General features: G+C 39.9%; 1 protein-coding gene across 4 annotated transcripts in view; it reads right to left on the reverse strand.

Moving 5' to 3' along the window:
- Positions 1 to 17,701, reverse strand: part of ATG4A (autophagy related 4A, cysteine peptidase) — a 64,006-nt gene that overhangs the window by 17,293 nt on the left and 29,012 nt on the right. For all 4 annotated transcript variants that reach the window (XM_014538829.1, XM_014538828.1, XM_014538827.1 and 1 more), the window contains 5 exons: positions 15,036 to 15,146; positions 12,341 to 12,412; positions 9,758 to 9,856; positions 6,697 to 6,798; positions 2,800 to 2,872 (listed from right to left, as the gene is read on the reverse strand). In XM_014538829.1, coding sequence (XP_014394315.1) covers positions 2,800 to 2,872; positions 6,697 to 6,798; positions 9,758 to 9,856; positions 12,341 to 12,412; positions 15,036 to 15,146 — 457 coding nt within the window. The remainder of the gene's footprint in view (positions 1 to 2,799; positions 2,873 to 6,696; positions 6,799 to 9,757; positions 9,857 to 12,340; positions 12,413 to 15,035; positions 15,147 to 17,701) is intronic.

A 17,701-nucleotide genomic window follows, 5' to 3' on the forward strand; every position in this document is an offset into this window, starting at 1 on the left:
TTCACCGATACAGATCCTAGGGCATTGGAAACTAAAGAGAAAATAAACAAATGGGACTACATCAAAATAAAAAGCTTCTGCACAGCAAAAGAAACCATCAACAAAACAACAAGAAAGCCCACTACATGGGAGAACATATTTGCCAATGTTATATCTGATAATGGTCTAATATCCAAAATTTATAGGAAACTCATACATCCTACCAAAAAGAAGATAAACAATCCAATCAAAAAATTGGCAAAGGACTTAAATAGACACTTTTTGAAAGTGGACATACAGAAGGCCAAGAGACAGATGACAACATGCTCAATGTCACTAAGCATTCGAGAGATGCAAATCAAAACACCAATGAGATACTATCTCACACCTGTCAGAATGGCTAGCATCAACAAATCAACAAACAACAAGCGCTGGTGTGGATGTGGAGAAAAAAGGAACCCTTTTGCACTGCTGGCTGGAATGCAGAATGGTGCAGCCACTGTGAAAAACAGCATGGCGTTTCCTCAAAAAATTATAAATGGAACTCCCATTTGACCCAGTAATCCTACTTCTAAGAATACATCACAAGAAACTAGAAACATCGATCAGAAAGGACAAATGCACCCCTATGTTCATAGCAGCACAATTTACAATAGATAATATTTGGAAAAGCCCAAGTGTCCATCAGCAGATGAGTGGATTAAAAAACGGCAGTACATCTACACAATGGAATACTACGCTGCTATGAAAAAGAAAGAACTCTTACCATTCGCAACAGCATGGATGGACATGGAGAGCATTATGCTAAGCAAAATAAGCCAGTCAGAGAAAGATAAATATCACATCTCACTCATTTGTGGAATATAATGAAAAACATAAACTGACAAACAAAAACAGATCCATGGACAGAGAAGCATCAAACAGACCATCAAAATTCAGAGGGCAGGCAGGGGAAGGGGGTAAGAGATCAACCAAAAAACTGGAATGCATGCATATAAGCATAACCAATAGACACAGACACTAGGAGGAGGTGAGGGCATGTGCTGGGGGGTGGGGGTGGCCCGGGAGTGGTCAATGGAGGAAAAAGGAAACATGTAATACTCTATTGGTATGTAATATTTTAAACAATAAAGAATTTTTTAAAATAATAATAATGATACTATACACTGCTGTTAATGATAACAATCATGTATCTGAACCTAGTTAAATGTTTCTAAAAATGTATGTTTCCATTTGTTTGTTGTTGGGAACTTCAAAATCTATATATATAAAAGTCTAAGCAACCAGTCTACTGAACAACCGGTCACCATGACACGCACTGACCACCAGGGGGCAGACGCTCAACACAGGAGCTGCTCCTTGGTGGTCAGTGAGCTCCCACAGCCAACCTCCCACGGTCCCTCCCCCAGACTGGGCGAGATGGCCCTAATCAGCCCTGATCGCTGTCCAGGCCACAGGACCCCACCCATGCACGAATTCGTGCACCATGCCTATACTTGAGAATAAAGAAGCAAATTCTGAGGGATATCACTTAAAAACCAACCATTTCAAGCTGGGTTTTGGACTCAGCATAGCCATTCTAATCTTCTACGCTTTCTACTCTGGGTTCCTACAGTGGCTCCCGAAATACTGCCAAAACCTCACTCTGCAGAGTCAATGATACTCCAAAAGGCAATACAGACTAAGGTAAGAAAGTAGTCTCAGACATACTACACTGGTAGCGAAAAGTAAAACCAAGATATTGGTTTCACTTGGTTCCCCAGGAAATCCAGACTACTCCCATCACAAGCACATTTACAATGTGTTCTAGTTCATTGAAGACTGACTAATAATTGAATCCGTACCCCATCTGTACTTTGCAGGGATCAGGTACCTCTATCATGCTCCAGAGAGCCCAGAATTGAAACAGGCTACATCAAAGAAGGCCCAATGATTTCAGTCTTCTGATGCTAAATCCAACCCCAGATTCATTCATCAAATATTTATTGAGCACTTAAGTGTGCCAGTCAGTTTTATGTGCTAGTGTTCCAGCAGTGAGCAAGACAAATACAAGCTTTGCCCTCATGGAGTTTTCATTTGGTGATATGTTGTCAGGAAGGAGAGTGATAACAGGCAAGGTGACCTGCAGGTATAGGTCCTGATGCCACTCACTTCATTCACTTCCTAAACATTGGTCCAGGCTTCTCCATCTTGCCTCTTACTATGGGAGGTGAATTTTGGAATTTAACAGAACAAGTGCAAAATTACTAAGCTGGGGCACGTGAAGTCTGCTAAGAGATCACAGACAGATTCCAAGACTCCCTTGGGTTTGCCTCCTCCAATAAGTCATGAGTTCCTTGAGGCAAGGAGTGTGTCTAGTTCATTTCTGTACACCATGCACTTAGCACAGTAAAGATACCCAGTAAATGTTGAATGAATAAATAAATGAATAAGTGGGTTTTTTATAATACTATACAGGGTGGGAGTCCATGTCTTGCCTAGGCTGGCTCAGTCTCCCCCACTTAGTATGAATACTTTGGCTTCAAAGTGACCCTCATGCTGATGGCACATGAGCACCACTCTGTGGGGATACCAAATGAGTCCTGAGGTACCTCTACATATACTGGTACCAATGACTATCCCTCTGATATACCAAGACAGCTATGCCAGTTACACATTTCAAAAAACTGTCTGAGAAAAATGGTACAGATGTTTGCTGGTTTAGTGGGATGGCTTACTTAGTGGAATGGCAAGAATAGTTAGGTTGATGGCACATTGAATTGGCGGAGGAGGAAGGCATAAGAGATAGTATAATAAAGTGAATGCCAGACTCTTACTTACTTTAACACCTGTGCAACTGTATTTGGTCCAAACCATTCGCCAATTGACTTTCCTTCTCCTACACCCATTTGTGCTGTTTTTATGTGGAAAAAAAATAAACATGTTAGCAAAAGGTCTTCCAGCATGCCACAAAATCCCAACTTTCTGCATAAATAAACAGGTGGACAACTTAGTGGAGCCACATACAAGGTAGGGGACAAGAAGAGCAGGTACAGGCATTGTCTTTAAACCACTGATGTGACCTTACCCATTTGATGGATAGAGTAGCAACAGTCTTTTCTATCTAAGAAGCACTGTAGGATCCGCTGGTATTCTTTGGGTTGTTCTTTTTGTTTCTCCCAGTTCCAGTCTTTTAGGGAAAAAAAAAAGGTTAAGTTTTTTTTATAATTTCTTATTACTTCTCTGAACTCTTATTATAACCATGAGGTTAGAAGGACAACAAAGAAGTTATATCTTAATGGCAGGAATGACCAACTTAGAACATTCCTACATATCTTTAATTTTGATGACAAAGGCATCTGGAAACTGATTACTTTCAAAGACTTGATAGGTGTAAAGTAAAAGCAAAACAAGAAGTTGACCAAGGAATTGACTTAGCCCCAGGGCTAGAAGTGGGTAAATATTATATGAAAACAGTCTCATAAAGGCCTTTCTGGTCAGCTACTCAGTGACCAAGGGGTCACACAAAACCCAGCAACATATCCGTATATCACCCAGATGCCAGTGTCTCATCACCACACAGACAGCAACGGCTTTCTCCTTATATTTTGGCAGCATTACCAAAAGAGTCTCATGGGGGGAGTGCTATTCTGACACACAACAGTTCACAGGGGGAAGATACACAATTCAGAGCTAAGGAAGCTTTAAAAAATTGCATGCTGCCAATTTTACACAACATTTAAAAAGTCCACACTGAGCTTTGCAAAAACAAATACCTTTGCTATCAGTGTTCAAGGTTTCCTTATGACCAAAACCAAAATAATCACATCTGTAGGGATCCCATCCATGACTTAGGCACAACCCTCCAATGCTACTGATGACAACTGCAAAAACTTGCCATAATCACTGCTGTGGACAGGATGCACTGCTCCTATCCCTCTGCTCTAGGAACTCTGTCTAATGGGACAGAATTCTGAGGCTTGCTTTGCTTCCAAGACATAAATTTATCTACTGAGGTTTTAGAAAGAGTTTGAATTCACAACTTAATTTTACTTGAAGCCAAAGGCCATTATCTCCAGAGTCTTCTATTCTCTTTGCTTTGAGTATTTCTGAAACCAAAGTTTTAAACTTCATATTCAGCACAGACTTCAGAGGGTTATCTGTATCCAACTGTTTTTCATCAGCTACCAAATTGTCCAAGTCTGGGCAAATCCTGATTAGCTGGCTGTTACTAGTAAGTACCACTAAATAGTTTCTGATGACGGTGATAAGTGAATCCACCTCAATAACTAAATAGGAAACACAACAAAACACTTCTTCACAAAATTATATCTTCTAATTCATCTTTGCTATAAGATCTATTCCCAAATCCTTCCTGCTATTTGCTTTTACATTAAAATAATTGAGACTGCTTACTGGGATTTTTTCCCCCAGTTTGCTTTTCACAAAATTCACTTGCAGAAGAAACACCTTTTTTAAAATTCTTTATTGTTGAAAGTATTACATATGCTATTTGCTACATTAAAATAATTGAGACTGCTTACTGGGATTTTTTCCCCCAGTTTGCTTTTCACAAAATTCACTTGCAGAAGAAACAACACTTTTAAAATTCTTTATTGTTGAAAGTATTACATATGTCCCCTTTTCCCCCTATTGTCCTCTCTCAGCCTGCCCCTGCCCCTAAGTCCCGACCTTCACCTCAACATTGTCTGTGTCCATTGGTTATGCTTATATGCATACAAGCTCTTTGGTTGATCTCTTATTCCCCACCCCCCAGAAGAAACATATTCTCATTTATAAATGAAAAAAAGTCACCCAGCCAGTAAGCTCAGTGGTTGAGCATCAACCTATGAACCAGGAAGTCACAGTTCAATTCCTGGTCAGGGCATATGCCTGGGTTGTGGGCTCAATCCCCAGAGTGGGGCATGCAGGAGGCAGCTGATCCATGATTCTCTCTCATCATTGATGTTTCTATCTCTGTCTCCCTCTCCCTTCCTCTCTCTGAAATCAATAAAAACATATTATAAATGAGAAAAAGTTAAATAGTAAGAATGAATCTTCTCCAAGAAGTGTACCATAGAGACATCTCTGAACAAGGAGTCAGAAGTCCTACATTATAGTCCCAAATCTATGTTTTCTAGCTGTTTGACCCTGGGAAAGTCACTTACTTCCTGAGCCTCAGTTTCTTCATCTGATAAACAGAAAGCAGGCACAACATATCCTAAACCCCAAAAAGAAGGAATCAGGCCCTCAAATCTCCCCAGATCCTTCCACAATCATTTGTGATAATGGCAGCAGGGTGTGTGAGGTTGCACAATGGAGAAAAGGAATAATGTTTCCATTCTCTGAATCTCAACGATTTCAGCAGAAAATCTCATTTAAGGTGTTCTTTCACTCCTTCATCCTCAAGTTGAACTGGACTTTCACTCAATTGCCAAAACTGGCATCCAGTCAGGGTCACCCTACAGATGCTCACAGGGAAGCACACATCTTAAAAAAGCAAGAATTGCCCAGCCAGTGTGGCTCAGTGGTTGAGCATCAGCCTATGAACCAGGAGGTCATGGTTTGATTCCTGGTCAGGTCATTTGCCTGGGTTGCGGGCTCGATCCCCAGTGTGGGGCATGAAGGAGGTAGCCAATCAATGATTCTCTCTCATCATTGATATTTCTATCTCTCTCTCCCTCTCCCTTCCTCTCTGAAATCAATAAAGATAGATTTTTTTTAAAAAAGAAAGGAAGACTCAAGAGTTCCAACAATGATTACTGAAATGATTTTAATAAAGTAGTTTTTTGAGGAAGGTAATTTAAGGATCCCTTAATCATCAAATGGACATCTTCAGTGAACCAAAACCAAAATAGCACCAGCTCCCTCATTAGGCATTTCCTTTATGTCATTTACATCCTTTGCCAGGCAGATATTTTAAATGAGGTCAAGAAACAGACCTACCACCACACCCTTCCTCCTGCTCCCTTTGTTATGTGACCCGTTTAAGGACTCAGTCACACAATGACGAAGATGGAAACTAAATGACACACCTGCCTCAAGGTTCAATTCTGTCCCTCTGGCTTGGTGATTCACAAGGAAATGTCGCCTCTTTCCTTCTCATGGGAGACTTTGTCAACTTGTCAACCACACCACTTGAGCTTACATGGAGCACTTTTAGGACCTGTAGCTCGGTTAGTGAGTATTCCTCAAGTTCACCACAAATATGAAACCACCAGCAGTAAGCCCTACTGAAGAGGTCTCTAAGGAAGTTTAGAGAACAAATTTAACTCACCCCTTCCCAAGTGTCTGCAGATAAGGGCTTGAGCCAGCATCATCTGTCCACAGCGTAGCATACATCCCCAGCCAGCATCTGATGAAGGGCCCGTTCCTCCTGTTGGCAAAATGGATGGCAATAAATATGAGTTCCTGAAATTGCCCTTTCCCAAAACAATCAGCATGTCTGGGAATCATACAAGATAGACACACACACCCACACCCACACACACACACACACACCCACACACACACACACACACACACACACACACACACACTTTCCTTCTCCTACACCCATTTGTGCTGTTTTTATGTGGAAAAAAAATAAACATGTTAGCAAAAGGTCTTCCAGCATGCCACAAAATCCCAACTTTCTGCATAAATAAACAGGTGGACAACTTAGTGGAGCCACATACAAGGTAGGGGACAAGAAGAGCAGGTACAGGCATTGTCTTTAAACCACTGATGTGACCTTACCCATTTGATGGATAGAGTAGCAACAGTCTTTTCTATCTAAGAAGCACTGTAGGATCCGCTGGTATTCTTTGGGTTGTTCTTTTTGTTTCTCCCAGTTCCAGTCTTTTAGGGAAAAAAAAAAGGTTAAGTTTTTTTTATAATTTCTTATTACTTCTCTGAACTCTTATTATAACCATGAGGTTAGAAGGACAACAAAGAAGTTATATCTTAATGGCAGGAATGACCAACTTAGAACATTCCTACATATCTTTAATTTTGATGACAAAGGCATCTGGAAACTGATTACTTTCAAAGACTTGATAGGTGTAAAGTAAAAGCAAAACAAGAAGTTGACCAAGGAATTGACTTAGCCCCAGGGCTAGAAGTGGGTAAATATTATATGAAAACAGTCTCATAAAGGCCTTTCTGGTCAGCTACTCAGTGACCAAGGGGTCACACAAAACCCAGCAACATATCCGTATATCACCCAGATGCCAGTGTCTCATCACCACACAGACAGCAACGGCTTTCTCCTTATATTTTGGCAGCATTACCAAAAGAGTCTCATGGGGGGAGTGCTATTCTGACACACAACAGTTCACAGGGGGAAGATACACAATTCAGAGCTAAGGAAGCTTTAAAAAATTGCATGCTGCCAATTTTACACAACATTTAAAAAGTCCACACTGAGCTTTGCAAAAACAAATACCTTTGCTATCAGTGTTCAAGGTTTCCTTATGACCAAAACCAAAATAATCACATCTGTAGGGATCCCATCCATGACTTAGGCACAACCCTCCAATGCTACTGATGACAACTGCAAAAACTTGCCATAATCACTGCTGTGGACAGGATGCACTGCTCCTATCCCTCTGCTCTAGGAACTCTGTCTAATGGGACAGAATTCTGAGGCTTGCTTTGCTTCCAAGACATAAATTTATCTACTGAGGTTTTAGAAAGAGTTTGAATTCACAACTTAATTTTACTTGAAGCCAAAGGCCATTATCTCCAGAGTCTTCTATTCTCTTTGCTTTGAGTATTTCTGAAACCAAAGTTTTAAACTTCATATTCAGCACAGACTTCAGAGGGTTATCTGTATCCAACTGTTTTTCATCAGCTACCAAATTGTCCAAGTCTGGGCAAATCCTGATTAGCTGGCTGTTACTAGTAAGTACCACTAAATAGTTTCTGATGACGGTGATAAGTGAATCCACCTCAATAACTAAATAGGAAACACAACAAAACACTTCTTCACAAAATTATATCTTCTAATTCATCTTTGCTATAAGATCTATTCCCAAATCCTTCCTGCTATTTGCTTTTACATTAAAATAATTGAGACTGCTTACTGGGATTTTTTCCCCCAGTTTGCTTTTCACAAAATTCACTTGCAGAAGAAACACCTTTTTTAAAATTCTTTATTGTTGAAAGTATTACATATGTCCCCTTTTCCCCCTATTGTCCTCTCTCAGCCTGCCCCTGCCCCTAAGTCCCGACCTTCACCTCAACATTGTCTGTGTCCATTGGTTATGCTTATATGCATACAAGCTCTTTGGTTGATCTCTTATTCCCCACCCCCCAGAAGAAACATATTCTCATTTATAAATGAAAAAAAGTCACCCAGCCAGTAAGCTCAGTGGTTGAGCATCAACCTATGAACCAGGAAGTCACAGTTCAATTCCTGGTCAGGGCATATGCCTGGGTTGTGGGCTCAATCCCCAGAGTGGGGCATGCAGGAGGCAGCTGATCCATGATTCTCTCTCATCATTGATGTTTCTATCTCTGTCTCCCTCTCCCTTCCTCTCTCTGAAATCAATAAAAACATATTATAAATGAGAAAAAGTTAAATAGTAAGAATGAATCTTCTCCAAGAAGTGTACCATAGAGACATCTCTGAACAAGGAGTCAGAAGTCCTACATTATAGTCCCAAATCTATGTTTTCTAGCTGTTTGACCCTGGGAAAGTCACTTACTTCCTGAGCCTCAGTTTCTTCATCTGATAAACAGAAAGCAGGCACAACATATCCTAAACCCCAAAAAGAAGGAATCAGGCCCTCAAATCTCCCCAGATCCTTCCACAATCATTTGTGATAATGGCAGCAGGGTGTGTGAGGTTGCACAATGGAGAAAAGGAATAATGTTTCCATTCTCTGAATCTCAACGATTTCAGCAGAAAATCTCATTTAAGGTGTTCTTTCACTCCTTCATCCTCAAGTTGAACTGGACTTTCACTCAATTGCCAAAACTGGCATCCAGTCAGGGTCACCCTACAGATGCTCACAGGGAAGCACACATCTTAAAAAAGCAAGAATTGCCCAGCCAGTGTGGCTCAGTGGTTGAGCATCAGCCTATGAACCAGGAGGTCATGGTTTGATTCCTGGTCAGGTCATTTGCCTGGGTTGCGGGCTCGATCCCCAGTGTGGGGCATGAAGGAGGTAGCCAATCAATGATTCTCTCTCATCATTGATATTTCTATCTCTCTCTCCCTCTCCCTTCCTCTCTGAAATCAATAAAGATAGATTTTTTTTAAAAAAGAAAGGAAGACTCAAGAGTTCCAACAATGATTACTGAAATGATTTTAATAAAGTAGTTTTTTGAGGAAGGTAATTTAAGGATCCCTTAATCATCAAATGGACATCTTCAGTGAACCAAAACCAAAATAGCACCAGCTCCCTCATTAGGCATTTCCTTTATGTCATTTACATCCTTTGCCAGGCAGATATTTTAAATGAGGTCAAGAAACAGACCTACCACCACACCCTTCCTCCTGCTCCCTTTGTTATGTGACCCGTTTAAGGACTCAGTCACACAATGACGAAGATGGAAACTAAATGACACACCTGCCTCAAGGTTCAATTCTGTCCCTCTGGCTTGGTGATTCACAAGGAAATGTCGCCTCTTTCCTTCTCATGGGAGACTTTGTCAACTTGTCAACCACACCACTTGAGCTTACATGGAGCACTTTTAGGACCTGTAGCTCGGTTAGTGAGTATTCCTCAAGTTCACCACAAATATGAAACCACCAGCAGTAAGCCCTACTGAAGAGGTCTCTAAGGAAGTTTAGAGAACAAATTTAACTCACCCCTTCCCAAGTGTCTGCAGATAAGGGCTTGAGCCAGCATCATCTGTCCACAGCGTAGCATACATCCCCAGCCAGCATCTGATGAAGGGCCCGTTCCTCCTGTTGGCAAAATGGATGGCAATAAATATGAGTTCCTGAAATTGCCCTTTCCCAAAACAATCAGCATGTCTGGGAATCATACAAGATAGACACACACACCCACACCCACACACACACACACACACCCACACACACACACACACACACACACACACACACACACTGAAAAGAGGTAAGAGATATAGCCAGATATCAAACAGGGTTTGTTACAGGGTAGAACTTGCAAAGTTAATGCTGAGTTAACCAAAATGGGTCCTATGGCCAAAAACAAAATAAACAAATGAACAGAACCTGTCCCTTATGTTTTCTGCTTGGAGACTTCTAGGTATGCATGCAATTTTGGTAGACGAGTGCAATGTATGACTACCAACACTTAGTCTATGCCATATAATTATCTGTTTGACCAAACCTGGCTTTGAACAGCTCACCTTTCAGGGAAACCCATCTTACCTTACTTAAGAAATAAATGCTATGAAAGGCAATCATCAAAATGGTCAAAGATATCTGGAAGACTTTTGACTGTTCTAAATGTACATTATAAAGATCTGAACAGCAAGAAGGGCAATGTAAAATAGAGAAAAGAATCTTAAATTGGGCATCAGAAGACCAGTCTCTAAATACCTAAATCTAAATCTCATCTACAGACTGGGGATAATAGCATATACCCTGGCTACTATCAGTGGGGATTATAAGAATCAAGTGAGAGAGTATCTGGGAAAGTGTTCTACAACCCACTCAGGATAATGGAAATATTTGGTGTTATGAGTAAGGTCACAATTAAGAATACTATTAATAGCCCAGCCAGTGTTGTTCAGTGGTTGAGCATCTACCTATGACCAGGAGGTCATGGTTCAATTCCTGATCAGGGCACATGCCCAGGTTGCAGGCTCCACCCACTAGTGTAGGGCGTGCAAGAGATAGCTTCTATCTCTCTTTCCCTCTCCCTTCCTCTCTCTGAAATTCATAAGAAACCCAATCACATTTTAACCAAATAATTTCAACATTTCCCCTATCTATGTTTTGACAATAAATATATTATATATATAATACATTGTATGTAATATATATTAAAAGAATACTATTAATAAATTAGAAATGTACTATATCTTTAAAAGGCACAAAACCAGCTAATAAATGAAATAAGACAAAGAGTTCCATTTTAAGAACACTTGATGTAACAAAAATCCCACAAATGTGGTCAGGATGAGCTCACTATCCTTTTTCATGGTACCAATGAAATCAGATAACTTGGATGGCAGAGGAGACATTCTGCTTTTATTGCTTTCATATCCCAATATGGAAGTGAACAAGTATACTATGAGCATGATCTCACAAAAGTAACTTTAAAGGGGGCCATCAACCTTATAAGACAAGTGAGCCAAGGTGGCTGCCCCTTTCCTTTTGTTGTGGGGATTGAAGGAGAGTTGCTACAGTAACAAGAGAAGGGTTGAGCCAACTTGAGAGCTAGAAGAGGAGCCCTTGGCTCTTGCTCATATTGGGATTACTGGCCAGATTAGTATGGAAAAGTTTCAGTGAAGCTCACATAAAGAAGAGAGCATCGAATGCCAAAACATTGTCAGAGTTGAATTGCAAATGTCTTCAAGCTTTGCAAAGACCTCTTCACCGGAGACAGTTAACAGTTTAGAATCACTGGGTACTGAAAATAGCTATTTTGTTTGTTTTACTGCTCAGGTACTTCCTGCAGAGGGAAAAAAATGTCTGTGTGGACTTCATTTTTGGCACTTTATCAGAAAACTTGATCTGAAGCCAATTAATAGGTCCAGTCCTGTATCAAAATTGGTCAGACAGGTTTCCTGTTAGGAGAATAGCTTCCACCATTTGGGTTTGGTAATCTTTTCCCACAGGGCCATGATACCAGAAATAGGTCACCCTACTTGCAAACATTTTAGAAATTTTCTCTAGAGGGAGCCTGTTCACTTAGCTTATTGAATTGTCCTTTTTTTTTCTAGACAGCAGCTGGTACTCTAAACCTAGAATTAGGTCCAAGGAAATCTATCTTCATTCATCTCCCAGTGGCAAGGTGTTCTCATTTCATAGGGGAAAACAATCAAAAGAATTACTTTCTTTTCTTCAGGTATAATTGTCTTTAATAATCAAGTAGCTACTTGATTAAATTATAATCTACACAAAGCAGTAGATTATAATTTAATAAATATTGCCCAAATTAAAAGTCTGACTTTTTCCTTACTCTCAGAAGTAAAATAAATAATACAATCCAGAGCTTGAACACTTGGAGGTGGGCTCAAAAGTATCTTGGTATTACACATTAACAGTATGGAGCCATACATGATGAGGTTCCTTGGCAATGAAACTTTTGCATGAAGTGTAAGACTTAAATACTCCCCTAAATCAAATTCTTAATCATAGTGAGCTTCTAATTTGGAGATTTCTGTGAACTCGCTGAAAACTTCAGGCAAGCTATGTACAAGGAAGAAAGCACAGTATAACAAATCATATACCTACCAATTGGTGAAAATTTCCTTCTGTATGTAAACCATAGACGAGCACTTATATCAGACAACAGCTTAGATTTTTCTGTAATTAAATGTGAAATTCAAATTAAATCACCATATCCCATCTAAAGATATCTGCTTTTGATTTCCGATCCAGCGGCAAACTAATTTTCAAATAACCAGGTAATTTCATTATTATGGGGCTAGGGAAATTCATAAGAAACCCAATCTCATTTTAACCAAATAATTTCAACATTTCCCCCTACCTATGTTTTGACAAGAGCCACTGACTAGTACAATGCTGCTGGGTGGCACCTGTCTCTTTTCCACTGAGCTCCATGGTCTTGGCAGGTACTAACACTGGGGTCATAGCCATAAGACAAAGAATAGGAAAAGCAAGGATCCTAGGTAACCAACTAACAAGGCAATCAGCCCTGCCTAATTGGTGACATTTGACTGAATCTGTCATCAGTACCCACTTTCTGTTATCTAAAACTGGGTATGGGTGTGTGTGTGTGGTGGGGTGTACACATGTGGACATGTTTAACTAAAATGAAAGTTCCCTGTTAAGCAAATTAATTATGTAAGCAATGTATTAATACCACCTAGTGCAACTGGTATTTGTAATCTAAATGGATGTATAACATCATAAATGTTTTTGTGTCTATTTTGAAAGTATGCTTTCTTGTATTTTATGACAAATTTATTTCGATGGCCACAAATATGGCTTCCATGTTCCCATCAATATTTAGATGTGGTTCTATCTTTCTTACTCTTCTCTCTCCCCCTTTTCAACAACATATCCTCATGTTTGTATTCTGTATAGTATAGTACTCATATCCATTGCATTTTAAAAGAAAAAAAAAAGGAAATTTAGTATCAGTCTATAGTTTCTATTTTCTCCCTTGCCTTTCCTTTTAACTAATCAGAAAATTACTGTCTGAATTTTCCTTCCCCTTCATGTCCACAGTGTCTGGCACATTTTGGGAAGCAGATGTATAATGGTTAAGAGTAAGATTCCTGGAGTCAAACTCTCCCTGGGTTTGAACCCTGACTATTCTACTTACCAACTGTGTAGCCCTGTCACTGAGATTCATTCTCATCATCCATAAAATGGGGAGAGCACCTACTTCATAGAGTTGTGAGCATTCCACAAGATAATACATGAAAGTGCTTAGATGCTACAGTATGTAGTAAGCCTGCATAAATGTTAGCTGCTATTATATATGCCTCCTCTCAAAATGTAAAGATCAGTCACTCCTTCCTTCCTCTGATATTTTCTATACCTCTCACCTTCCCTATATGCTAGGAAGTCTGGGGAAGTTGTATGGACATTTTAACAATTTCACTTTGAAAGTCATTTTGCAATTTAACATTTGAATATGGGTATGTTTGACAACCTAGTGATTTCTGTTGTCAAGGAATGCAGAACTAGAAGAGATGAGCTCCAGTCTCCTCATTTTATGTGCTAGTGAAGGGAGTTAAGCTCCAAAAGAGAAAATGACTTATCTAAGGTAGTAGAAGAGTCTGAATAGAAAAATTCTCCTAATGGCTAGCCCTGGCCGTTTTCCACTGTTCAGTCTTGTCCCATCAAAATTATGAAGCCAGACTCAGGAGGAGCTACAAAATGCCTAACTTCCTTTCCTGCTTTTTGATGAGCTTCTTCCTGTTATTCCCTCCATGCTGGGGCCTCTCCTCAGACAGATACAAAATTAGAGCTGCCTCTTTTCAAGCTCAGGATTTATCTGTGTACAGGGCCATTAGCAGTTTTAGGTTTAAAGATCTTTCCCAATCTATGAGAATGTAAGAGTAAGAAAGACAAATTCAGCCCTAGTCAGTGTATCTCAGTGGTTAGAGGATTGGCCTGTGCACTGGAGGGTTTTGGGTGTGATTCCAAGTCAAGGGCACATACCTGGGTTATAGGTTCAATCCCTGGCCACAGTCAGTTCCTGTGCAGGAGGCAACCAATCAAAGTGTCCAATCAATGTGTCTCCCTTATATCAATGTCTCTCTCTCTCTCTCTCTCTCTCTCTCTCTCTCTCTCTCTCTCTCTCCCGCTCCCTCCCTCCCTCCAAAGCAATAGAAAAAATATCCTCGGCTGAGGGTTAACAACAACAACAAAAAGACAAATTCAAGCTTCCTTTCCATCTATCTAGCTGCATGTTCTATACACAATCAGAATAAAGTAAAACAGAGCTATAATCAGCAAAATATCTCAAACTACAAGACTTCTCAGTGTCTGATATTGTTTCTGACAGCCATGGGCTGTTTAGAAGTCTCCAGTGCTTTAACCTAGACAGAAAAGGACATGTGAGGAATGAAAAGTATGTAGCCCAGTCATCAAAGACTAGATACTGGTTACTGATACCAGGAGTGGGTCCATGCTTTTTGAAACCTGAGTCTTACAGAATTCAGGGATTCTCCTTTAGGGGAAAGAATACAAATATATGACCTTTTCAAATTGTATAAACACTTACGACCATATAAACATGCTGCAAGGGCCTCTTAAGGTCTTGGAAGGGGCCTCTGCAAGAGAAGGGCCTGAGGCTTAAACTTCTTTGGCTGCCAGATAAATCAGCTAGAGAGTAGGATTAACAGTTATCAAGGTCATGTTCTGCCAACCCAAGGAGGAAAACTGTATAGGACCTTGACCTCAAACACCCACTTTATTTGGGTTCTCACAGACAAATGCTACCAAACCTTACCTGTTTTAAGGAGATGCTGTTTCCCCAAGATCCATACCAGGTCATCTGTATCTGGAAATTCTTCTAGGTAGTCAGCAAAAATAGTAATTTGGTTTTCATACTTGGATAAAACTGAAATTAAAGGGAAGAAACTCAGGCAACATTTAACAGAGGGGGCTTGCTTCTGTGGTCTACTGATTATTACCTTTATCCTAAAGGTGAAAGGTCATGAGTTGGGCTCCAAAGTAATAGAAGCAAATCCTTTTCTTTGAGGAAAAGAGACACTCACAGGCCACAAAATCCTTTAGTTAAGGGATTTCCTCTTGACCACCTTTTTTGACCTTCCCCTTTAAGGCTCTATTTGGCACCCCATCTTAATAATTATTTGGCTACAGTTAACTCAAAACCTTTTCTTTCATGGGGCCTTCTTTGTAAATAGTCACTTATCTAGGTTCTCCTAAAATTAGTTTATTAGGATAATACAATAATACCTTAATACCTAACTCCTACCCACATTACAGGGAATATTGTAAGGTTTCTAGTGGCCAATGGCTTGGAAGGGGCTATGACAAGCCTGAAAGTTTATACAACTGTGAAAATGTAATATTTTAGCTGGGAGACTAAATGTTTTAATGGTACTTTGATTTTTTATTTTATTCACATATGACTTCTGCAAAGTAGGATCTCACAGCTGATGATAAATACAGGGTAAGGCAAAAATAGGTTTACAGTTGTGAGTATGCAAAACATAGAGTTTATTCTTGCATTATTATTTATTAATTTTTGTATTATTTTACAAAATAATATGAACAACTGTAAACCTACTTTTGCCCTACTCTGTATAACTTGTTCTTGGGATTCACAAATGACTATGGTTATCTCTCAAAATAAAGTAACAGAATAAAATATAATTAAACCTTGTAAGATCATAGGCCAGAATCTCAGAATTTATGACCATGTAATGTAGGAGGGGTTAAAATTCACTTTTGTACCATTGGTGTCTGCCAAAAGAGTCAAGACTGAACTATAAAGGGGTTTTATCTCAAAAGTTATCTTTAAAAAACTATCAGCAAAGTGGGAAGAGAGGGATCATACCTCAACATAATAAAAGCCTTATATGACAAATCTACAGCCAGCATTATACTCAATGGGCAAAAACTAAAACCATTTCCCCTAGGAACAGGAACAAGACAGGGATGCCCACTCTCACCACTCCTGTTCGACATAGTACTGGAAGTGCTAGCCATAGCAATCAGACAAGAAGAAGAAATAAAAGGCAGCCAAATTGGAAAAGAAGAAGTAAAACTGTCATTATTCACAGATGACATGATATTGGACACAGAAAACCCTAAAGACTCCATAAAAAAACTACTAGATTTAATAAATGAATTCAACAATGTAGTAGGATACAAAATTAACACTCAGAAATCTATGGCCTTTTTATACACCAACTACAGGCCTGGTGCACAAATTCATGCATGGGTATGGTCCAGCTGGCCTGCCCTGATGGGGGTCCATCAGGCTGAGCTGGCAGGGAAGAGGGGCCACCAGCAGTTGGCCAGCTGGCCCTGCCCCCGATTGGGATGTTGGGGGCTGATCAGGGGCCAGGCCAGCCAGGAGGGTGGCCAATCGGGGCCCAGATCAGGCTGGTTGGCTGCCACAGTATGTGTCACAGCCAACAGTTGTTCTGGTCATTCTGGTCATTCCACCATTCAGGTCGCTGGGCTTTTACATATAGATAATGAACTCACAGAAAGAGAAACAAAATGGATAAAGGACTTAAACATAAGATGGGAAACCATAAAAATCTTAGAAGAAGCCGTAGGCACCAAAATAGCAGACATATGTCGTAGCAATATCTTTACCAATACAGCTCCTACAGCAATGGAAACTAAGGAGAAAATAAACAAATGGGATTTCATCAAAATAAAAAGCTTCTGCACAGCAAAAGAAAACCATCAACAAAACAAAAAAGCCCACTGCATGGGAGAACATATTTGCCAATGTTATATCCGATAAGTGCCTAATCTCCAAAATTTATAGGGAACTCATACATCTTAACAAAAGGAAGATAAATAATCCAATAAAAAAAGGGCAAAGGACTTAGACACTTTTTGAAAGAGGACATACAGAAGGCCCAGAGACATATGAAAACATGCTCAAAGTCACTAATTATCTGAGAGATGCAAATCAAAATGACAATGAGGTACCTTCTCACACCTGTCAGAATGGCTATCATCAACAAAAAACAAGTGCTGGTGAGGTTGTGGAGAAAAAGGAACCCTTGTGCACTGCTGGTGGGAATGCAGACTGGTGCAGCCACTGTGGAAAACAGTATGGAGTTTCCTCAAAAAATTAAAAATGAAATTCCCATTTGACCCAGTAATCCTACTTCTAGGAATATATCACAAGAAACCAGAAACACCAATCAGAAAGGACAAATGCACCCCTATGTTCATAGCAGCACAATTTACAATAGCAAAGATTTGGAAACAGCCTAAGTGCCCATCAGCAGCTGAGTGGATTAAAAAATGGCTGTACCTCTACACAATGGAATACTATGCTGCTATAAAAAAAGAACTCTTACCATTTGCAACAGCATGGATGGACATGGAGAGCATTATGCTAAGCGAAATAAGCCAGTCAGAGAAAGATAAATATCACATGATCTCACTTATTTGTGGAAT

This window comes from Myotis brandtii, unplaced genomic scaffold (genome assembly GCF_000412655.1).
Source record: "Myotis brandtii unplaced genomic scaffold, ASM41265v1 scaffold199, whole genome shotgun sequence".
NCBI lineage: Eukaryota > Metazoa > Chordata > Mammalia > Chiroptera > Vespertilionidae > Myotis > Myotis brandtii.